We start from the raw sequence: 24359 nt of genomic DNA, 5'->3' as shown, positions 1-24359 counted from the left end.
TGGGAAGGAGTTTTCAGACATAACGAGGAGAGATTCTTAGGACACCTATGTTAACCCACGGATCTCTCTCTTTGATCCTGCAGGAGGAGAGCATCAGGACCATGGAGCGTGGTGATTTCTCGGCATGCCTCATGTCCTCCAGGGAGCAGAGAAGAAGAGAAGAGTGGCGGAGGCGCTTGGCTCAGCAAAGGGAGGAGCGCAAGATGAAGAGGCGCAGGGTCTGCTGCGCACACATCTGAAGATCCACAGCGAGCTGTCGCTCATAGGCACTTTGCTAGACCCAGGGTGGGTCTATAGACAGTGCCTGTCATTCCTACAGATGACTGAGAACCAACGTTGCCAAGGATTGTGCATATCTAGGGAACTAGTCGGCCACATGTGCCACCTGCTGCAGGATTTGAAGCCATGGGGACATGGAGGTCATCCACTGGCAGTGTCAGTGAGAGTGACCACAGTGCTCAATTTTTATGCCAGTGGCTCCTTCCAAGGCTCCACAGGTGACCAGTGCAGGATCTCGCAAGCCTCCAGGAGTGTATCGAGGAGGTCACAGGTGCCATCTTGGCGAAGGCACAGAACTTTGTGCATTTTGCCCAGAATCAGGCAAGCCAGCAAGCAAGAGTGCAGGGAATAGCGCAGAACTCTGGTTTTCCACAGGGTCAGGGTGCAATCGGCTGCAATCACATGACGCTTAGATCTCCATGGCAACAAGCAGTTAACTAAGTCAACTACAAGGGCTTCCACTCGCTGGATGTTCAGCTGGTTTGCAACCACAAACGCTTCCTACAGGTCTGCGCACGATTCCCAGGGAGCGTCCACAACTCCTACATCCTTAGCAGGTCTTAGATCCCTGACATCTTCCAGGGTCCACAGAAGCTGCAGTGTTGGCTCCTCAGGGACAAGGGCTACCCACAGAGGATGTGACTGATGTGAGGATGTGCCCGTGCAGCGGCCTTGGACTCAGCAGAGCGATGATATAACGAGGCTCACGCTGTGACCCACATTTTGGTGGAGCAAATGATAGGCGTTTTGAAAATGAGGTTCCCGGGCCTCGACAGGTCCGGTTGAGGACTGCAATACAACCTGTCGTGGGTGTCGCGTATCATCGGAGCTTGTTGCATGCTACACAACCTGGCGCTACAACAGTGGGAGGACCCGGCTGGAAGATGGAAGAGCTGCACGTATCCTCCGACAACGAGGATGTCGAAGGGGATGACGGTGATGAGGCCCTCGAAAGCAAGGATGCCGGCGATAAGGCCATCACACTGGCCAGACGAGGCAGGCACGCTCAGGAGACATTCATAGCCACAAGATTCCAGGAGGATGAGAATGGGATGCAGTGAGGACAGTCCTGACATCCTCACCTTGCATCTGTGAACGTTTCACTCCTGTGTGGCTGATGGCAGTGCACATATCATCAGTGCTCAGGCTCATGTCATAGACACGCAACAGAGGCCCTAATAGTCACTAGATTCCAGGAGGATGATGACGACATACAGTGAGGACACTTCCTAGATCTTCACATTGCCTCTGTGAATGTCTGGCTCCTGTCTGGCTGAGGGCAGCTCGCTTGCCATGGAGAAACAGCCGTGAAACTTTAAATGCATCTGATGCTTTATCATCCTTCAGCACCTGTCTCCTTCAGGGAGCACAGCGTCACCAGTCACAGATGCTGAAGAAATGGGGGGCCAGCCCCACCTCAAAGGTGCTGAGAGCACACAGAGAGAATGACAGAACTCTGTGATGCCTGCCCATAACATTCCGGCAGCAATAACAAGGTGCAGACATCATTAATGTGTCCAGTGAGTGGGAAGCCAGACTATCACTTTGGTTTGAATGTTACACACTGCACAGGCAAGAGGCCCTGGACTGAGACACTTGTCTTTATCTTGAGCAGGAACCAAGATTTCACATCTGAATAACATGAACACAGCTCATCATAACAAGAAACCATAGGCGGGGAGACATTCTTGGGAGTTTATTCACAATAGTAAACATTATGTACAAGTGATTAACACCCGTGCCCAGGCCGTGCAACGACATCTTCTTGATCTTCCTAACCCTGCTGCTACATCTTGGTGCTCCCCCGACATCCACAGTAGAGGTGGAGGCAGCCTGCTGACTGCTACGCCCTGTCTGTGATGACCTCTTTCGGCACTGGGTGGCTGTCCTCTTTTGCAAGGCATTGGTGCTGACCAGCAGTTTCCATGCTGGATTGGTGACCTTGCTTGCTGATCTTCACCCAGAGCGGGGGTAGGGGACTTCACGGTGGGCCTCCAGTGCAACAAGTAGGTGCTCAAGTGAGGCCTTACTAAATTTAGGGGCAGCATGTTTCCTCCTTTGGCAGCCTTGACATTCCAGCAGCTTTCAATCCCTTAAGACAGTGCTAGCTCTGTGCAGGGGCACCCTTTTAATATGGCATCCAGATTATTGAAAACCTGAGGTGTTGGCAGGGCAGGTGAATCAGGTGCTTCCCCGCCAGCGATCCATCACGTTTCCCGTGAACGCATTATTAACGAGGCAGAACGCGCTGTGAATGGGACAACACGGCGCGAAAACTCACCATTGCAGCTGGTGGGTAAAACAACTTTTTTCACGCCCGAGCTAGTCTGGGTACTTTGATGTGTACTAGTTTGAGATGTAAACAGAGAACTAGCGTGTATTTGCATTTTTTGATTAAAGCATTCAAGAAGTGGGGTGAAACCTGACGCCTTTCTAGCAGCTACCAAGCAATATGTTTATATTACTAATAAAGATGGTACTATGAAAGGGGTTTCATTGTTAGAGAGGTTTAGTTCGGAGGTTGTTGATACAATGAGAATTAACATTCAATGGGCGGTGGTAGATATAACTTCAGCAGTTTTCGGGTGTGCAGAGCAGAGGCAATGTGAGATCAAAAGGCAGCTGCAAGCCTCCAACTGGCTACACAGCAACCAAAATGAAAGAACCTCATTTTGAATTCGTACGGTGAAAATGCTTTGCCTGATGTTTGGTTAAATTTATGGGTTGCTGTTGCCTTAATGGAGATTAGTTTGGGAATTTGTTAAAAGTTATGATAGTAGTAATTTGTAGCCATGTGTATATATATTTTAACCTGTGTAACTTAATAAAATGTTTCCTTTAGTTTAATGTAAAACCTCAAGAACTGGTGGTCTGAATTTAGAGTCGTATTGCAAACATAACACTTAAAATGTTATGACAGTTGTTTAAAGTTTCCCTCTGGGATTTTTAAATAACTCCGCTTTACCAACAACGTCGGTCATAACAGAGGCGATCGCATTGAAACTTACGAAATTCTTGCAGTTCGTGACAGAGTTCATGTGAATAGAATCCCTTGGCTGGTGGTCACTGTTTAAAAATAAGGGGTCGCCCATTTAAAACAGAAATGAGGCGAAATTTTTCACTCAGGGGGTCGTGAATCTTTGGAACTCTCTTCCTGAAAAGGTGGTGGAAACAGGGTCTTTGAATATTTTTAAGGCAGAGGTGGATAGATTCTTGGTAAGCAAGGGGGTGATAGGTTATCAGGGGTAGGTGGGATGCAGATTTCAGGTTACTATCAGATCAGCCATGATCTTATTAAATGATGGAGCAGGCTCGAGGGGTTGAATGGCCTACTCCTTCCTACTCCTTGTTCATGTGTTTATAACTAGGGCGCACAGTCTCAGAATAAGGGACAGGCCATTTAAGACTGAGATGAGGAGGAATTTCTTCACTCAGAGTGCTGAATCTTTAGAATTCTCTACCCGAGGGCTGAGGAAACTCAATCACTGTGCATATTCGGGACCGAAATCAATAGATTTTTGGGTCCTAATGACATCAAGAGACATGGGGATAATGGGGGAAAATGGTGTTGAGATAGACGATCAGCCACACTCTGTTTGAATGACAGAGCAGGCTCGATGTGTCGAATGGCCTACCCCTACTCCTATGTTCCTGTGTTTCTATGTTCCTAAATCCAATAGGGAATTCAGAAGAAACTTCTTTACCCAAAGAATGCTGAGAATGTGGAACACGTCATCACAGGGTGTGGTTGAAGTGAACAGCATGGATGCATTGAAGTGCAAACCACACATGTACACTGGGGAGAAGGGAACAGATGGTTACGATGATAGATTTAAATGAGTAAAGATGGGAAGAGGCTTGAGTGGAGCATAAACACTGGCACGGATTGAAAGAGCCAAATGGCCTATCCCATATAATGTATTCCTATGCAAAAAGAGCAGTGTTTCTAATATGGACCTTTTGGGGACACCACCGTACTTCCTGAAACTTTCATCATGTAACTTCCTGCCTCAACCTCCCCACCCCTCCACTCCCACCAATGCTTACCCAATGCATCCCTACTTGCAGCACACCTCCCACACCTTTCCTACTGGAACGGCCCATTGAAAAGTGACAAACGTTTTGTCAGCTAACTGAATAATTCTTGACTCTCAACCAGACAGCTTTCATCCTCCCCCATCTCCGATATTTTTACAACTGATAAACCTTCATCCATTAAACAAATGGACCCTTAATGGTAGTGTTGCATGGTTCCCACAATACTCACTCACAAAGTGGTCCGTAAGCCTGCCCTCGCAGCTCTCTGTATGCCCGCCAGTGTGGCATGTAGGCTCGCAAGGGATATTTACCCTCCTGTCTCAAAATCTGCTCAATCAAATCAGCGCTGGCCACATTGATGACACTGAAGTGACCGACTTTGGACTTCCAAATGGGGCCAAACATCTTCTTTTGCAAAATCTACAAATGAGACAAAAAAAAAATCAGACAGAAAATAGTAATTTGTTCTGAAATTTCTCTCAATATTTTGACAGTGAGTCACTGTAACATCAACACACAGTAAGAATTTACTGAACACATTTAAAATCTCCAATCAACCGTGGGTGCTAAACCTATTGACAGCTGCGGGTAAACAGATGGACATTGCACACAAAGGGACTTTTGAGTTTTGCGTGATTTACACAGTTTCAAGAGACGAGCTAATGTCTAAGCGCAGGCAGAACCATTCCAGTGGTGCAACGATACGTTGAAGCCTTGAGAGCTGGACAGGAGATAAAACATAACATAAAGTTAGTTTAGGTATACTCCTCTCTCAGATAGGGATGGGGCAGATGGTTTAGCTTAGATATGGGAGGACATACAAAGACAAGAGGGGGCTTTGATGAAACACAAACAGTTCTGAGTTATGAGAATCAAGGTCTTTGTGTACATGTTTTAATTTTGATTGGATAATATAATTATGTATACAGCCTTTAGAATAATTGGTTAGCAAACTCACATGTTTATGTACTCAATAGGATAATTTTAACATGGTACCCATGTGTCAGTTACCGATTGGATATATTCAAATGTATTCTGATAAGAAAAAGTACAAAAGTAGTGAAATGTAATCAATCTGGGAGCTGGGTCATTTTCAGGAATGATTGCCGCTCCCTTGCATATGCTTGAATAAACCGGTGAAAGGAAGCCTGAGTCTCTGTGGTCACTGTGTGATCGGGGATTGTAGTTTCACCTCTTCAACTGGCCTATGTGGTAGTTGCTGGATAGGAGGAAATACCCTCTTCAAACAGAAATGTGACAATGTCCTCACAAAATCTCATGTGTTTCAATGAGGTCACCTCTCATTCTTCTAAAGTTCAGAGAAGGTGGCAGTTCTGACAATGTCATGGCAGAAGAGCAGAACCATGGGAGCAAAGGAGGAACAACATTTATGACAAGAGCCATCACAAAACAAACATTGTCACTGAAATCAGGAGGGAGATGAGGAGAATTTTTTTAACACTGAGTTGTTATAATCTAGAATGCACTGCCTAGTGGGAGAAGATTCAATAATAACTTTCAAAAGAAAGTAGATAATTAAAAATTGGAAAAGGAAAATTTTATAGGGCTATGGGTAAAGAGTAAAAGTGTCATACTAATTGGATATCTCAAAGAGCCAACACAGGCACAGTGGGCTGAATGGCCTCATTCTGAAGTGCAAGATTCCATGGTTCTATAATAACATAAATTTGGACACATGCGATGTATGATCTTATGACCAGTTCAGTCATATCAAAAATAAACACAGAAAACATTCTGCAGGTCTGGCAGTATCTCTGGAGAGAGAAACAGAGTTAACAGGTGGAATCGTCCCAGATTTACACAAAGTGCGGTAACGGGTGGGAAAACAGATGTTTTACCTGCCGGCCGCAATGGTGGGTTTTCGCGTCATATCATCACATTCCCAGGATTCCCTGCCTCAGTAATAATGCATTCCCGGGAGACACGTCAGATTGCTGGCAGGGTGACCTCTGATTCGCCTGCCCTACCGTCACCTCAGGCCTTCAGTAACCCAGGCGCCATATTTAAAGGGCGCCCCTGCACAGAGCTAGCACTCTCTAAGGTTTCGGAAACTACTGCGAAGTTATGGCTGCTAAAGGGAGGAAACGTGCGGCATTCAAATTGAGAGGTTCCTCCCTCAGGTGCCGACTGGATGCAGTGAAGGCCTACCATGAAGTCCTCTACCCCTGGTCTGGGCGAAGACCAGCAATCAAGGTCACCAATCCAGCGTGGTAGGCAGTGGCAACGGTAGCCAACACCAATGCCCTGCAAAAGAGGCCAGCCACCCAGTGCCAAAAGAGGATGAATGATCTCCTCTGTTCCACCAGGGTAAATCACTCTTCTCATCACTCTCAACTTTCAAACTCATCACAAATCCCATAAGGATCTCACTTGCTGCCAGTTCAAGGGACATCACCATTCACTCTCGTACACACCTTCATCTTCCCTGCAGATCATGTCCTCATCCCATCCACACATGCCAGGCACACTTATCGTCTGAAACAAAGACAGAAAATGCTGGAAAAACTGAGCAGGTCTAACAGCATCTGTGGAGAGAAAAATAGAATTAATGTTTCGAGTCCGTATGACGCTTCTTTTCTATTTATCATCTGGCCTGGCAAATGTCCTGCTTACTCTCTCTCCATCTGTCTTCATGCAGGACAAGCTGGCACACAACAAATGGAGCGGTCGCAGACCTGTAGAGGAACGCCTGAAATCAAGGTACTCACGGACTTTGAAAATAAAGCCATCCAGCTGGCCGATGGCGATCTGGATCATTCTTGTGCTGACGGTGAGGTTGGCGGTGCTCAGCCAAGTAAGGATCCAGCAGCGCAAAATCCATCAGACAACCATGCTGTGAGTTCCCCTGTTCCGCCTCCCCTGCCATGCCCTAATTATCTCTCCTTGTTTGAGGAGGCACATCTGGGAAGCAACCAAGGGGGGGTCCATGAGCCAAGTGCTCGACTCAAGCCCGAAGACACCTCAGAAGAAGAATGTCATGACGCCTTAATTGAAAACCCATCACAGCGCCACCCACACCCTCCACCAGCGCAGAGACACATTCTTTGGTGGAACCTAGTTCTAGAGTAGCCTTGGGGTCACAAGCTGGTGAGCACATCGCACTCTGTCTGATCCACTGCAGGCGGCTGCAGGGAGTTCCCAGGTCTCCAGCACTCTTGAGGACTGCTGGAGGCCAAAAATCTGCTGAGTCCGAGACAAGTAAGGAGCCTCTGGACTCGGTCACGTCACAGTTGCTGGAGCTGCAAAGGCAAGCTCAGGGACATCAGGAAGGGATGTCCGCTGCACTTCTCAGATTGCAAGGCACGATGGAGGAGTCCAACTGCCTTCAGTCTGAGGTGATAGTGCCAGCATGCCAACGCACCAAGGACATCGCTCCTGCATTGCTGCGCAGACTAAAACTCCCTCGCTGACGTCATAGTTGGCCGCCAACAGTGTATGTGCGAGAGGGGTGCGGAGCAGCTCGATCTCACTCCAGCTTCCCCTTCTCCTCATGTGGTCAGCCAGGGTCCCTTGGGAGGAGGATCAACAGGTGCACACCCGGGGGCCAGTCACTCGGGTGACTACGGGAGTGTTTGGCCCATCCAAATCCCCTCTTCCTGTGACCCCAGCAGCTCCAGCTCCGCAGGCCAAGGAGGGTGCCACTGCCACACAGCGTGACCCCGAAAGTAGGCCGGGGCCCTCCAGAAGATGCTCACCAAGATCATCATAGACAAGGCGAGCAGTCAGCAGGATGCCTCTACCTCCGCTATGGATGTCAGGGGAGCACCAAGATGTAGCAGCAGGTTTAGGAAGGTTAAGATGATGTTGTTGCATAGCCTGGGCACGGGTGTTAATCACTTGTACATAATGTTCACTATTGTAAATAAGCTTCCAAAAATGTCTCCTTGCCTATGGCTCTTTGTTATGATGAGGAGTGCTCGTGTCACTCAGATGTGAAACCTTGGTTCCTACATCATATAAAGGCAGGTGTCTCAGTCCAGGGCCTCTTTCCTGTGCAGTGTGTAACCTTTGGACCAAAGTGATGATCCGGCTTCACACTCATTGATGCCTACACCTCGATGGTGCTCATTATTACTGCCAGAATGCAGTGGGCAGGCATCACAGAGTTCCGTCATTCTCTCTGCGTGCTCTCAGCATGTTTTAGGTGGGGCTGGTCCCCATTTCTTCAGCATCTGGACTAGTGACGCTGTACTCAAGTGCTGAAGGCTGACAAAGGATCAGGTGCATTTAAAGTTTCATGGCTGCGTCTCCATGATATGACCTTGATCACAGAGCACAAGCGAGCTTCCCTCAGCCAGACAGGAGTCAGACATTCAGAGGCAATGTGAAGATCTATGGAGTGCCCTCACTGCATGTCATCATAATCCTTCTCCTGGAATCTAGTGCCTATTACGGCCTCCACTACGTCTCTATGACATGAACCTGAGCACTGAGGGTTTGTGCGCTTCCATCAGCCACATAGGAGTCAAACATTCACAAATTGAAGGTGATGGTGTCAGGACTGTCCTCACTGCATCTCGTCATCATCCTCCATGAATCTTGCGGCTATGAGGGCCTCCCGAGCTGCGCGCCTCATCTGGCCAGTGCGATGGTCTCATCGCCAGCATCCTCGCCTTCGAGGACTTCATCACCATCATCTCCTTGACATCCTCCTCATCAGAGGATACGTGCAAATCCTCTATCTCCCCCTCAGCCAGCTCCTCCCGCCCTTGCAGCGCCAGGTTGTGGAGCACGCAGAAAGCGACGATGATGCATAACATCCTCTGGGGTCTGTATTGCAGTGCTCCACCAGACCTGTCAAGGCACTGGAGCCTCGTTTTCAAAATGCCTATTGCTTGCTCCACCAAAGTCTGGGTTGCGGCACGAGCTTCGTTATAGCTGCAGCCTGAGGTCGCTGCACGGGCATCATCAGCCATGTCCTCTGTGGGTGGCCCTTGTTCCCGAGAAGCCATCCCTGCAGCCTCTTTTGGGCCCTGGAATATGTCAGGGGTTTGAGACTTGCTAAGGATGTAGGAGTCGTGGATGCTCCATGGGAACCGTGCGCAGACCTGTAGGATGCATTTGTGGTGGACGCACACCAACTGAACATTCAGCGATTGGAAGCCCTTCGTAGTAGACTGCGTGTTGCCACGGAGATCTAAGCATCACATGAGTGCAGTCGATGGCACCCTGCACCTGTGGAAAGCCTGAGGCCTGCGCAAATCCCAGCACTCTTGCTTCCTGGTTTTCCTGATCCCAGGGGAAATGCACAAAGTTCTGTGACTTTGTAAAGATGGCGTCCCTGACCTCCTGGATGCACTTGTGTGTGGGATCCCGCAAGTCTTCACACACATCACCTGTGGAGCCTTGAAAGAAGCTATTGGTAAAAATTGAGCACCACAGTCACTTTCTCCCTCTCCCATCTGCTAAAATGCATGTGTTACATTTCTCCGTATTAAATTAAAAAGGAAAAGAATAAGCAAGGTGAGCATTGGTCCTCTAGAGTGTGAATCGGGGGAACTAATAATGGAAGATAAGGAAATGGCGATGAATTGAACAGATATTTTGCGTCCAGAATGACATCCCAGAAAAACAATTGTGAATCAAGAGATGAGAGGCAAGGTGGAGCTTAAAACAATTACATTCACCAGTGAAAGGGTACTGAGAAAATTATTAGAACTAAAAACTGACAAGTCCCCAAGTCCAGATAGACTTCATCCTAGGGCCTTAAAGGAAGGGCTGCTGATTTTGTAGATGCATTGAAAATTTTGGAAATTCACAATCACAATCAGATCAACCATGATCTTATTCAATGGCAGAACAGGCTCAAAGGGCTTAATGGCCTACTCCTGCTCCTAATTCCTATGTTCGTAAATTCCATCTGCTGCTTCTCTACCTATTTTGCTAGCCTATCTTTGCCCTGTTGCAGTTGGTTAGTATCAGCCTCACTGTTTACCATTCCTCCAAGTTAGGTATCATGGGGAAAATTTCAAATTTTACTCAAGTTATATCCAAGTCATTTAAAAATATTAAAAAACTGCTCCCAGCACTGAAATTCCAGAAACACCACTGACTAGTCTGAACATAGGAACAGGAGTAGGCCATTTGGCCCTTCGAGCCTACCCCACCATTCAATAAGATCATGGCTGATCTGACTGTCATCTCAGCTCTGTGTTCCTGTCTGCTCCCCCCCATAAACCTTTACTCTTGTGCCCACCAAAAGTCTGTCTAACTCAGCCTTGAGTAAATGTAAAGACTCAGCCTCCACTACTTTCTGGGGAAGAGAATTCCACACACCAATGACACTCTGGGAGAAAGAACAACCATTTACCACAACTCACTGTTTTCTATCCTTAAAGCCAATTTTTTATCCAAGCTGATACTGACCCTCCTATTCTGTGAGCCTCAGTTTTGTTAACCAGCCTTTTATGTGGCACTTTGTCAAATACTTTCTGAAAATCCAGATGAACAATATTCACCACATTCCCTTCAGCCCTCACCAAATATTGAATATAGCCCAGTTAAGCAGAATCTGCCTTTTACAAGCTCGTGCTGGCTATCTTTAATTAACTCAAACCTCTCCAAATGTCTGTTGATTTTTTTCTGATTATTGTTTCTAAAATCTTACCACCACAGATGTTAAACTGACTGGTCTGCAAGTATTGGTACTGTCCTTATTCCATTTCCAGTTCACATTTGCCACTCTCCAAATCTCTGGCACCTTCCCTGTATGTAGAGACAATTGGAAGATTATGGCAAGCCCCTCTGATATCTCTACCCCCACTTCCTTTGGCTTATCCACTCTCAGCAACCTCCAGTACATCCTTCCTTTCAATTTTCACCCCATCCCTTACCTCTACCATCTCCATTTTTACCAAGATTTTGTCAGCATCCTCTTCTTTGGGAAACACCAATACAAAGTACTTATTAAGTATCCTAACCTTGCCTGGCACTGTTAAGCACATTTCATCCTCTTCAATCCTAATTGTCCCCATCCCACTTCTTACTACCTGCTTAATATTCACAAGCCGATAAAAGATTTTTGGGCTCCCTTTAATGTTAACTGCCATTCACTTTTCATATTTTCTCTTTGCCCGTCTTACTTTCCTCTTCACTTCTCCTCTCAACCTATTGTATTTGACCTGGCTCTTGCTTGAAGAATTCACCTGACCTGTATCATACATCTTTTTTTTTATTTCATTACATTCTCTGTCTCCCTTTTCATCAAAGGAGCCCTGGCTTTGGTTCCCCTACCTTTCCCCCTTGTTGGAATGTACCTAGCCTGTACTTGAACCACCTCCTCCTTAAAAATCAAAGAACATAAGAACTAGGAGCAGGAGTAGGCAATTCAGCCCCTCGAGCCTGCCCCACCAGAAGGAGTAGTGGCGGATGCCCGAACAATCCCCATCCACCACTTCTCTCCTCCGTCTGGCTGAACTTGTTCTCACACTGAACAATTTCTCCTTTAACTCCTCCCACTTCCTCCAAATAAAAGGTGTGGCTATGGGTACCCGCATGGGTCCCAGCTATGCCTGTCTCTTTATGGGGTATGTGGAACATTCCTTGTTCCAGTCCTTCTCCGGCCCCCTCCCACAACTCTTTCTCCGGTACATCGATGATTACTTTGGTGCTGCTTCATGCTCTCGTTGGGACCTAGAAAAATTTATTAATTTTGCTTCCAATCTCCACCCCTCCATCATTTTCACATGGTCCATCTCTGACACTTCCCTTCCCTTGCTTGACCTCTCTGTCTCAATTTCTGGTGATAGACTGTCCACCAATATCCATTACAAGCCTACCAACTCCCACAGCTACCTCGACTACAGCTCCTCACACCCCGCTTCCTGTAAGGACTTCATCCCATTCTCTCAGTTCCTTCGCCTCCGTCGCATCTGTTCTGATGATGCCACTTTCAAAAACAGTTCCTCTGACATCTCCTCCTTCTTCCTTAACCAAGGTTTTCCACCCATGGTGGTTGATAGGGCCCTCAACTGTGTCCAGCCCATCTCCTGCGCATCCGTCCTCACGCCTTCTCCTCCCTCCCAGAAACATGATAGGGTCCCCCTTGTCCTCACTTATCACCCCACCAGCCTCCGCAATCAAAGGATCATCCTCCGCCATTTCCACCAACTCCAGCATGATGCCACCACCAAACACATCTTCCCTTCACCCCCCTGGCGGCATTCCGTAAGGATCATTCCCTCTGTGTCACCCTGGTCCACTCCTCCATCAACCCCTACTCCTCAACCCCCTCCCACGGCACCTTCCCATGCAACCGCAGAAGATGCAACACTTGCCCCTTCACTTCCTCTCTCCTCACCATCCAAGGGCCCAAATACTCCTTTCAAGTGAAGCAGCTTTTCACTTGCACTTCCCTCAACTTAGTCTACTGCATTCGTTGCTCCCAATGCGGTTTCCTCTACACTGGAGAGACCAAACACAGACTGGGTAACCGCTTTGCAGAACACCTTCGGTCTGTCCGCAAGCGTTACCCAGACTTCCCTGTCGCTTGCCATTTCAACACTCCACCCTGCTCTCATGCCCACATGTCTGTCCTTGGCTTGCTGCATTGCTCCAGTGAAGCTCAACGCAAACTGGAGGAACAGCACCTCATCTTCCGACAAGGCACTTTACAGCCTTCCGGACTGAATATTGAGTTCAACAATTTTAGATCTTGAACTCTCTCCTCCATCCCCACCTCCTTTCCATTTCTTCCCCCTCCTTTTTGTTTTTTCCAATAATTTATATAGATTTTTCTTTTCCCACCTATTTCCATTATTTTTAAATGTATTTCCACCCATTGTTTATCTCTACCTTTTAGCATTCCCCCACCCCCACTAGAGCTATCTGTACTTTGTCCTGCTTTCTACTCTTAATTAGCACATTCCTTTAAATAATATCACCACCTTCAAAACCTCTTTGTTCTTTTGTCTGTGACATCTTTTGGTTATCTCGACCTGTTACTGGCTGCTTGTCCCAACAACCAACTCCACCCCCTCCCCCCCCCTTAAAGCAGCTTATATTTCACCCTTTTCCTATTTTTACTTAGTTCTGTTGAAGAGTCATGAGGACTCGAAACGTTAACCGTGCTCTCCTCCGCCGATGCTGCCCCAGACCTGCTGAGTTTTTCCAGGTATTTCTGTTTCTGTTTTTGTGTTGAAGTGGCCTACTTCTGCTCCTATGTCTTATGGTTTCATGGAGTGTGACACAATTTAAACAGTGAGAGAGGAGTGGGACACCTGACCCAACACTCTGCAAGTTGCCAGTTGACAAACATTACAAACTCAAAGCAATATTTTTGGTTTATGCATCGTTGGTTTCTGACATGATTTAAAAGTGTGTTTTAATCACTGATCTTATATGTAACTCGGTTCATTATCATAAAAGCAAAATAAAAGAAAAATACTGCGGATGCCTTCTGAAGAAATCATTCAATTTGAAACGCTGGCCTGGATTTTCAGCATCGACACAGGCAACGGAAGTCAGGAAAATTCCCACCCGCCTTGGGTTAAAATAAAAGCAGAAAGGCCCAAACAGCATTGTGGGTACACCTACACTACATGGACTGCAGCGGTTCAAGAAAGCAGCTCACCACCACCTTCTCAAGAGAAATTAGGGAAGAGCAATAAATGCTGGCCCAGCCAGCGAAGCCACACATCCCTTGAATAACATACACGCATCGTAAACATGTCCTTGTATCCCTTAATTGTATCCTCCCTTCGTCTGCTCATATCAAATATGGTGTTAGTTCCTTCACTCATTCTTGTACTATCCAACACTCTCACTCCTTGCACCTTATTCCCCTTTAAACTAAATGGGCACATCCCTGCCAAACCCAACCCCTCACACCACCACCATCACTACCACCTCCCCCAAAAAATTCTCAAACTGCCAGGCTGGAATTTGAGGTCAGGTCCGCTGGGTTAGCCCAGGTCTCTGCATTACATAACCACAGTCTCTCATATTTGATACATCACTTTCAAGAGAGAATTAGATTTGTATTTAAAAGGAGACAAACATTACAGGGCTATGGAGAAAGAATGGAGTCTAATTAAAAAGCTCTGTTCAAAGAATCGGTGCAAAGGCTTTCTTTGTTTAATGATGTTATGAAAAAGCAGTTATTGCTGTGCATTGAGCAAAGTCCCACTTTCAGTGACGAACTAGCCAGCGAGCTTCAAATGAACAATTCCTTACCTGAAGCTCATGGGTTTTGTTTTGGTATCCTTTCACAAAGTACCAGTAGAAGGTAGAAAACAGACCCTGCACAGGAAGATCCCGAACGGTTTTCAAATCCGCGGTCGGTCGGTCAGTCTGGGGATTGAGAGCCGCGACCACCGCTGGTCTTACGCCCGACTTGCATCGAGATAGCGGGGGAAGCATCCGAATTCCGGGGAGCAACCGCTTCCCAGTGGGAGGGAGACACAGCCGTAGAGACATACTCTTCTTTTTTTGCACTGTTACAACTAAACCTAACCGAGTCTGAAGGCTGCAGCGGCTCAACTGGTTTAGATGACGTCCCATTCAGTTCATCAGCCAGTGAACCAGCAAAACCTGAGCCTCACCCAACACGGAAACAAGTTGCCAATTGGTAAACGCCACAAACTCAATGCAATGTTTTTCGCTCAGAGAGAGAAATTAGACACCGTTTAAAACAGTGAGAGAGGAGATAGGGACAACATTTAAAACAGCGCGAGAGGAGAGAGGGAAAAAATTTAAAGCAGTGCGAGAGGTGAGTGGGGACAACATTTAAAACAGTGCGAGAGGAGAGTGGGGACAATATATAAAACAGTGCGAGAGGAGAGTGGGGACAACATTTAAAACATAGCGAGAGAAGAGTGGGGAATCCATTGAAAACAGTGCGAGGGGAGAGTGGGGAATCCATTGAAAACAGTGCGAGAGGCGAGTGGGGACAACATTTAAAACAGTGCGAGAGGAAAGTGGGGAATCCATTTAAAACAGTGCGAGAGGAAAGTGGGGAATCCATTTAAAACAGTGCGAGAGGAAAGTGGGGACAACATTTAAATCAGTGCGATGGAGAGTGGGGACAACAATAAAAACAGTGCGAGAGGAGAGAGGGATAGCATTTAAAACAGTGCGAGAGGAGAGTGGGGTCAACATTTAAAACAGTGCGAAAGGAGAGAGGGATGACATTTAAAACAGTGCGAGAGGAGAGTGGAGACAACATTTAATACTGTGCGAAAGGAGAGAGGGATAACATTTAAAACAGTGCGAGAGGAGAGTGGGGACAACATTTCAAACAGTGCGAGAGGAGGGTGGGGACAAGATTTAAAACAGTGCGAGAGGAGAGTGGGGACAACACTTAAACAGTGCGAGAGGACAGAGTGACAACATTTAAAACAGTGTGAGAGGAAAGTGGGGACAAGAATTAAAACAGTGCGAGAGGAGAGTGGGGACAACACTTAAACAGTGCGAGAGGACAGAGTGACAACATTTAAAACAGTGTGAGAGGAAAGTGGGGACAAGAATTAAAACAGTGCGAGAGGAGAGTGGGGACAACACTTAAACAGTGCGAGAGGACAGAGTGACAACATTTAAAACAGTGTGAGAGGAAAGTGGGGACCACATTTAAAACAGTGCGAGAGGAGAGTGGGGACAACATTTAAAACAGTGCGAGAGAAGAGTGGCGACAACAGTTATACAGTGCGAGAGGAGAGTGGGGACAACATTTAGAACTGTGCGAGAGGTGAGTGGGGACAATATTTAAAACAGTGCGAGAGGAGAGTGGGGAATCCTTTTAAAACAGGGCGAGAGGAGAGTGGGACAACATTTAAAACAGTGCGAGAGGAGAGTGGGGAATCCTTTTAAAACAGGGCGAGAGGAGAGTGGGACAACATTTAAAACAGTGCGAGAGGAGAGTGGGGAAACCATTTAAAACAGTGCGAGAGGAGAGTGGGGACATCATTTAAAACAGTGCGAGAGGAGAGTGGGGAGAACATTTAAAACAGTGCGAGAGGAGAGTGGGGACAACAATTAAAACAGTGCGTGAGGAGAGAGGGATAACATTTAAAACAGTGAGCGAGGAGAGAGGGATAACATTTAAAACAGTGAGAGAGGAGAGAGGGATAACATTTAAAACAGTGCGAGAGGAGAGAGAGATAACATTCAAAACAGTGCGAGAGGAGAGAGGGATAACATTTAAAACAGAGTGAGAGGTGAGTGTGGACAACATTTAAAACAGTGCGTGAGGAGAGAGGGATAACATTCAAAAGAGTGCGAGAGGAGAGTGGGGACAACATTTAAAACAGTGCGAGAGGAGACTGGGGACAAAATTTAAAACAGTGCGAGAGGAGAGAGGGATAACATTTAAAACAGTGCGAGAGGAGAGAGGGATAGCATTTAAAACAGTGCGAGAGGAGAGTGGGGACAACATTTAAAACAGTGCGAAAGGAGAGAGGGATGACATTTAAAACAGTGCGAGAGGAGAGTGGAGACAATATTTAAAACTGTGCGAAAGGAGAGAGGGATAACATTTAAAACAGTGCGAAAGGAGAGAGGGATGACATTTAAAACAGTGCGAGAGGAGAGTGGGGACAACATTTAAAACAGTGCGAGAGGAAAGTGGGGACAACATTTAAAACAGTGCGAGAGGAGAGTGGGGACAATATTTAAAACAGTGCGAGAGGAAAGTGGGGACAACATTTAAAACAGTGCGAGAGGAAAGTGGGGACCACATTTAAAACAGTGCGAGAGGAGAGTGGGGACAATATTTAAAACAGTGCGAGAGGAGAGTGAGGACAACATTTAAACCAGTGCGAGAGGAGAGAGGGGAAACCATTTAAAACAGTGCGAGAGGAGAGTGGGGACAATATTTAAAACAGTGCGAGAGGAGAGTGGGGAGAACATTTTAAACAGTGCGAGAGGAGAGTGGGGAATCAATTTAAAACAGTGCGAGAGGAAAGTGGGGAGAACATTTAAAACAGAGCGACAGGTGAGTGTGGACAACATTTAAAACAGTGCGTGAGGAGAGAGGGATAACATTCAAAAGAGTGCGAGAGGAGAGTGGGGACAACATTTAAAACAGTGCGAGAGGAGACTGGGGACAAAATTTAAAACAGTGCGAGAGGAGAGAAGGATAACATTTAAAACAGTGCGAGAGGAGAGAGGGATAGCATTTAAAACAGTGCGAGAGGAGAGTGGGGTCAACATTTAAAACAGTGCGAGAGGAGAGTGGGGACAATAATTAAAACAGTGCAAGAGGAAAGTGGGGACAACATTTAAAACATTGCGAGAGGAGAGTGGGGAATCCATATAAAACAGTGCAAGAGGAGAGTGAGGACAACATTTAAAACAGTGCGAGAGGAGAGAGGGGAAACCATTTAAAAAAGTGCGAGAGGAGAGTGGGGACAATATTTAAAACAGTGCGAGAGGAGAGTGGGGACAACATTTAAAACAGTGCGAGAGGAGAGTGGGGACAAGATATAAAACAGTGCAAGAGGAGAGTGGGGAATCCATTTAAAACAGTGCGAGAGGAAAGTGGGGAGAACATTTAAAACAGTGCGAGAGGAGAGTGGGGACATCATTTAAAACAGTGCGAGAGGAGAGTGGGGAGAACATTTAAAACAGTGCGAGAGGAGAGTGGGGACAACAATTAAAACAGTGCGAGAGGAGAGAGGGATAACATTTAAAACAGTGAGAGAGGAGAGAGGGATAACATTTAAGACAGTGAGAGAGGAGAGAGGGATAACATTTAAAACAGTGCGAGAGGAGAGAGAGATAACATTTAAAACAGTGCGAGAGGAGAGAGGGAAAACATTTAAAACAGTGCGAGAGGAGTGTGGGGACAGCATTAAAAAGAGTGCGAGGGGAGAGTGGGGACAACATTTAAAACAGTGCGAGAGGAGAGAGGGATAGCATTTAAAACAGTGCGAGAGGAGAGTGGGGACAACATTTAAAACAGTGCGAAAGGAGAGAGGGATGACATTTAAAACAGTGCTAGAGGAGAGGGGGGACACCATTAAAAACACTGCGAGAGGAGAGTGGGGACAACATTTAAACAGAGCGAGAGGAGAGTGGGGAAACCATTTAAAACTGTGCGAGAGGAGAGTGGGGACAACATTTAAAACAGTGCGAGAGGAGAGTGGGTTAACATTTAAAACAGTACGAGGGGAGAGTGGGGACAACACTTAAAACAGTGCGAGAGGAGAGAGGGATAACATTTAAAACAGTACGAGGGGAGAGTGGGGACAACATTTAAAACAGTACGAGAGGAGAGTGGGATAACATTTAAAATAGTGCGAGAGGAGAGAGGGCTAACATTTAAAACAGTGCGAGAGGAGAGTGGGGAATCCATTTAAAGCAGTACGAGGGGAGAGTGGTGACAACATTTAAAACAGTGCGAGAGGAGAGTGGGGACAATATATAAAACAGTGCGAGAGGAGAGTGGGGACAACATTTAAAACATAGCGAGAGAAGAGTGGGGAATCCATTGAAAACAGTGCGAGGGGAGAGTGGGGAATCCATTGAAAACAGTGCGAGAGGCGAGTGGGGACAACATTTAAAACAGTGCGAGAGGAAAGTGGGGAATCCATTTAAAACAGTGCGAGAGGAAAGTGGGGAATCCATTTAAAACAGTGCGAGAGGAAAGTGGGGACAAAATTTAAATCAGTGCGATGGAGAGTGGGGACAACAATAAAAACAGTGCGAGAGGAGAGAGGGATAGCATTTAAAACAGTGCGAGAGGAGAGTGGGGTCAACATTTAAAACAGTGCGAGAGGAGAGTGGAGACAACATTTAAAACTGTGCGAAAGGAGAGAGGGATAACATTTAAAACAGTGCGAGAGGAGAGTGGGGACAACATTTCAAACAGTGCGAGAGGAGGGTGGGGACAAGATTTAAAACAGTGCGAGAGGAGAGTGGGGACAACACTTAAACAGTGCGAGAGGACAGAGTGACAACATTTAAAACAGTGTGAGAGGAAAGTGGGGACCACATTTAAAACAGTGCGAGAGGAGAGTGGGGACAACATTTAAAACAGTGCGAGAGAAGAGTGGCGACAACAGTTATACAGTGCGAGAGGAGAGTGGGGACAACATTTAGAACTGTGCGAGAGGTGAGTGGGGACAATATTTAAAACAGTGCGAGAGGAGAGTGGGGAATCCTTTTAAAACAGGGCGAGAGGAGAGTGGGACAACATTTAAAACAGTGCGAGAGGAGAGTGGGGAAACCATTTAAAACAGTGCGAGAGGAGAGTGGGGACATCATTTAAAACAGTGCGAGAGGAGAGTGGGGAGAACATTTAAAACAGTGCGAGAGGAGAGTGGGGACAACAATTAAAACAGTGCGTGAGGAGAGAGGGATAACATTTAAAACAGTGAGCGAGGAGAGAGGGATAACATTTAAAACAGTGAGAGAGGAGAGAGGGATAACATTTAAAACAGTGCGAGAGGAGAGAGAGATAACATTCAAAACAGTGCGAGAGGAGAGAGGGATAACATTTAAAACAGAGTGAGAGGTGAGTGTGGACAACATTTAAAACAGTGCGTGAGGAGAGAGGGATAACATTCAAAAGAGTGCGAGAGGAGAGTGGGGACAACATTTAAAACAGTGCGAGAGGAGACTGGGGACAAAATTTAAAACAGTGCGAGAGGAGAGAAGGATAACATTTAAAACAGTGCGAGAGGAGAGAGGGATAGCATTTAAAACAGTGCGAGAGGAGAGTGGGGACAACATTTAAAACAGTGCGAAAGGAGAGAGGGATGACATTTAAAACAGTGCGAGAGGAGAGTGGAGACAATATTTAAAACTGTGCGAAAGGAGAGAGGGATAACATTTAAAACAGTGCGAAAGGAGAGAGGGATGACATTTAAAACAGTGCGAGAGGAGAGTGGGGACAACATTTAAAACAGTGCGAGAGGAAAGTGGGGACAACATTTAAAACAGTGCGAGAGGAAAGTGGGGACCACATTTAAAACAGTGCGAGAGGAGAGTCGGGACAATATTTAAAACAGTGCGAGAGGAGAGTGAGGACAACATTTAAACCAGTGCGAGAGGAGAGAGGGGAAACCATTTAAAACAGTGCGAGAGGAGAATGGGGACAATATTTAAAACAGTGCGAGAGGAGAGTGGGGAGAACATTTTAAACAGTGCGAGAGGAGAGTGGGGAATCAATTTAAAACAGTGCGAGAGGAAAGTGGGGAGAACATTTAAAACAGAGCGACAGGTGAGTGTGGACAACATTTAAAACAGTGCGTGAGGAGAGAGGGATAACATTCAAAAGAGTGCGAGAGGAGTGTGGGGACAACATTTAAAACAGTGCGAGAGGAGACTGGGGACAAAATTTAAAACAGTGCGAGAGGAGAGAGGGATAACATTTAAAACAGTGCGAGAGGAGAGTGGGGTCAACATTTAAAACAGTGCGAGAGGAGAGTGGGGACAATAATTAAAACAGTGCAAGAGGAAAGTGGGGACAACATTTAAAACATTGCGAGAGGAGAGTGGGGAATCCATATAAAACAGTGCAAGAGGAGAGTGAGGACAACATTTAAAACAGTGCGAGAGGAGAGAGGGGAAACCATTTAAAAAAGTGCGAGAGGAGAGTGGGGACAATATTTAAAACAGTGCGAGAGGAGAGTGGGGACAACATTTAAAACAGTGCGACAGGAGAGTGGGGACAAGATTTAAAACAGTGCAAGAGGAGAGTGGGGAATCCATTTAAAACAGTGCGAGAGGAAAGTGGGGAGAACATTTAAAACAGTGCGAGAGGAGAGTGGGGACATCATTTAAAACAGTGCGAGAGGAGAGTGGGGAGAACATTTAAAACAGTGCGAGAGGAGAGTGGGGACAACAATTAAAACAGTGCGAGAGGAGAGAGGGATAACATTTAAAACAGTGAGAGAGGAGAGAGGGATAACATTTAAGACAGTGAGAGAGGAGAGAGGGATAACATTTAAAACAGTGCGAGAGGAGAGAGAGATAACATTCAAAACAGTGCGAGAGGAGAGAGGGAAAACATTTAAAACAGTGCGAGAGGAGTGTGGGGACAGCATTAAAAAGAGTGCGAGGGGAGAGTGGGGACAACATTTAAAACAGTGCGAGAGGAGAGAGGGATAGCATTTAAAACAGTGCGAGAGGAGAGTGGGGACAACATTTAAAACAGTGCGAAAGGAGAGAGGGATGACATTTAAAACAGTGCTAGAGGAGAGGGGGGACACCATTAAAAACACTGCGAGAGGAGAGTGGGGACAACATTTAAACAGAGCGAGAGGAGAGTGGGGAAACCATTTAAAACTGTGCGAGAGGAGAGTGGGGACAACATTTAAAACAGTGCGAGAGGAGAGTGGGTTAACATTTAAAACAGTACGAGGGGAGAGTGGGGACAACACTTAAAACAGTGCGAGAGGAGAGAGGGATAACATTTAAAACAGTGCGAGAGGAGAGAGGGATAACATTTAAAACAGTGAGAGAGGAGTGTGGGCACAGCATTTAAAACAGTGCGAGGGGAGAGTGGGGACAACATTTAAAACAGTGCGAGAGGAGAGAGGGATAACATTTAAAACAGTGCGAGAGGAGAGAGGGATAACATTTAAAACAGTGCGAGAGGAGAGAGGGATAACATTTAAAACAGTGCGAGAGGAAATTGGGGAATCCATTTAAAACAGAGCGAGAGGAGAGAGGGATAACATTTAAAACAGTGCGAGAGGAGAGTGGAGACAACATTTAAAACTGTGCGAAAGGAGAGACGGATAACATTTAAAACAGTGCGAAAGGAGAGAGGGATGATATTTAAAACAGTGCGAGAGGAGAGTGGGGACAACATTTAAAACAGTGCGAGAGGAAAGTGTGGACAACATTTAAAACAGTGCGAGAGGAGAGTGGGGACAATATTTAAAACAGTGCGAGAGGAAAGTGGGGACAACATTCAAAAGAGTGCGAGAGGAGAGTGGGATAACATTTAAAATAGTGCGAGAGGCGAGAGGGCTAACATTTAAAACAGTGCGAGAGGAGAGTGGGGAATCCATTTAAAACAGTACGAGGGGAGAGTGGTGACAACATTTAAAACAGTGCGAGAGGAGAGTGGGGACAATATATAAAACAGTGCGAGAGGAGAGTGGGGACAACATTTAAAACATAGCGAGAGAAGAGTGGGGAATCCATTGAAAACAGTGCGAGGGGAGAGTGGGGAATCCATTGAAAACAGTGCGAGAGGCGAGTGGGGACAACATTTAAAACAGTGCGAGAGGAAAGTGGGGAATCCATTTAAAACAGTGCGAGAGAAAAGTGGGGAATCCATTTAAAACAGTGCGAGAGGAAAGTGGGGACAAAATTTAAATCAGTGCGATGGAGAGTGGGGACAACAATAAAAACAGTGCGAGAGGAGAGAGGGATAGCATTTAAAACAGTGCGAGAGGAGAGTGGGGTCAACATTTAAAACAGTGCGAGAGGAGAGTGGAGACAACATTTAAAACTGTGCGAAAGGAGAGAGGGATAACATTTAAAACAGTGCGAGAGGAGAGTGGGGACAACATTTCAAACAGTGCGAGAGGAGGGTGGGGACAAGATTTAAAACAGTGCGAGAGGAGAGTGGGGACAACACTTAAACAGTGCGAGAGGACAGAGTGACAACATTTAAAACAGTGTGAGAGGAAAGTGGGGACCACATTTAAAACAGTGCGAGAGGAGAGTGGGGACAACATTTAAAACAGTGCGAGAGAAGAGTGGCGACAACAGTTATACAGTGCGAGAGGAGAGTGGGGACAACATTTAGAACTGTGCGAGAGGTGAGTGGGGACAATATTTAAAACAGTGCAAGAGGAGAGTGGGGAATCCTTTTAAAACAGGGCGAGAGGAGAGTGGGACAACATTTAAAACAGTGCGAGAGGAGAGTGGGGAAACCATTTAAAACAGTGCGAGAGGAGAGTGGGGACATCATTTAAAACAGTGCGAGAGGAGAGTGGGGAGAACATTTAAAACAGTGCGAGAGGAGAGTGGGGACAACAATTAAAACAGTGCGTGAGGAGAGAGGGATAACATTTAAAACAGTGAGCGAGGAGAGAGGGATAACATTTAAAACAGTGAGAGAGGAGAGAGGGATAACATTTAAAACAGTGCGAGAGGAGAGAGAGATAACATTCAAAACAGTGCGAGAGGAGAGAGGGATAACATTTAAAACAGAGTGAGAGGTGAGTGTGGACAACATTTAAAACAGTGCGTGAGGAGAGAGGGATAACATTCAAAAGAGTGCGAGAGGAGAGTGGGGACAACATTTAAAACAGTGCGAGAGGAGACTGGGGACAAAATTTAAAACAGTGCGAGAGGAGAGAAGGATAACATTTAAAACAGTGCGAGAGGAGAGAGGGATAGCATTTAAAACAGTGCGAGAGGAGAGTGGGGACAACATTTAAAACAGTGCGAAAGGAGAGAGGGATGACATTTAAAACAGTGCGAGAGGAGAGTGGAGACAATATTTAAAACTGTGCGAAAGGAGAGAGGGATAACATTTAAAACAGTGCGAAAGGAGAGAGGGATGACATTTAAAACAGTGCGAGAGGAGAGTGGGGACAACATTTAAAACAGTGCGAGAGGAAAGTGGGGACAACATTTAAAACAGTGCGAGAGGAGAGTGGGGACAATATTTAAAACAGTGCGAGAGGAAAGTGGGGACAACATTTAAAACAGTGCGAGAGGAAAGTGGGGACCACATTTAAAACAGTGCGAGAGGAGAGTGGGGACAATATTTAAAACAGTGCGAGAGGAGAGTGAGGACAACATTTAAACCAGTGCGAGAGGAGAGAGGGGAAACCATTTAAAACAGTGCGAGAGGAGAGCGGGGACAATATTTAAAACAGTACGAGAGGAGAGTGGGGAGAACATTTTAAACAGTGCGAGAGGAGAGTGGGGAATCCATTTAAAACAGTGCGAGAGGAAAGTGGGGAGAACATTTAAAACAGAGCGACAGGTGAGTGTGGACAACATTTAAAACAGTGCGTGAGGAGAGAGGGATAACATTCAAAACAGTGCGAGAGGAGAGTGGGGACAACATTTAAAACAGTGCGAGAGGAGACTGGGGACAAAATTTAAAACAG

General features: G+C 46.3%; 1 protein-coding gene across 1 annotated transcript in view; it reads right to left on the bottom strand.

Annotated features, from left to right (window-relative positions):
- cyp27a3 (cytochrome P450 family 27 subfamily A member 3) overlaps window positions 1-14930 on the bottom strand; it is a 71875-nt gene extending 56945 nt beyond the window's left edge. Inside the window, exons 1-2 of the mRNA XM_078552648.1 lie at window positions 14512-14930; window positions 4547-4737 (exon numbers count right to left, since the gene is read on the bottom strand). Of these exons, the coding sequence (XP_078408774.1) occupies window positions 4547-4737; window positions 14512-14838 (518 nt within the window). The 5' untranslated portion in view covers window positions 14839-14930. The remainder of the gene's footprint in view (window positions 1-4546; window positions 4738-14511) is intronic.
- Between the last annotated feature and the right edge of the window lie 9429 nt (window positions 14931-24359).

This window comes from Cetorhinus maximus, chromosome 11, assembly GCF_964194155.1.
Source record: "Cetorhinus maximus chromosome 11, sCetMax3.hap1.1, whole genome shotgun sequence".
Lineage (NCBI taxonomy): Eukaryota > Metazoa > Chordata > Chondrichthyes > Lamniformes > Cetorhinidae > Cetorhinus > Cetorhinus maximus.
The sequence above is the reverse complement of the archived record's forward strand: the minus strand, read 5'-3'. Positions and strand labels throughout refer to the sequence as shown.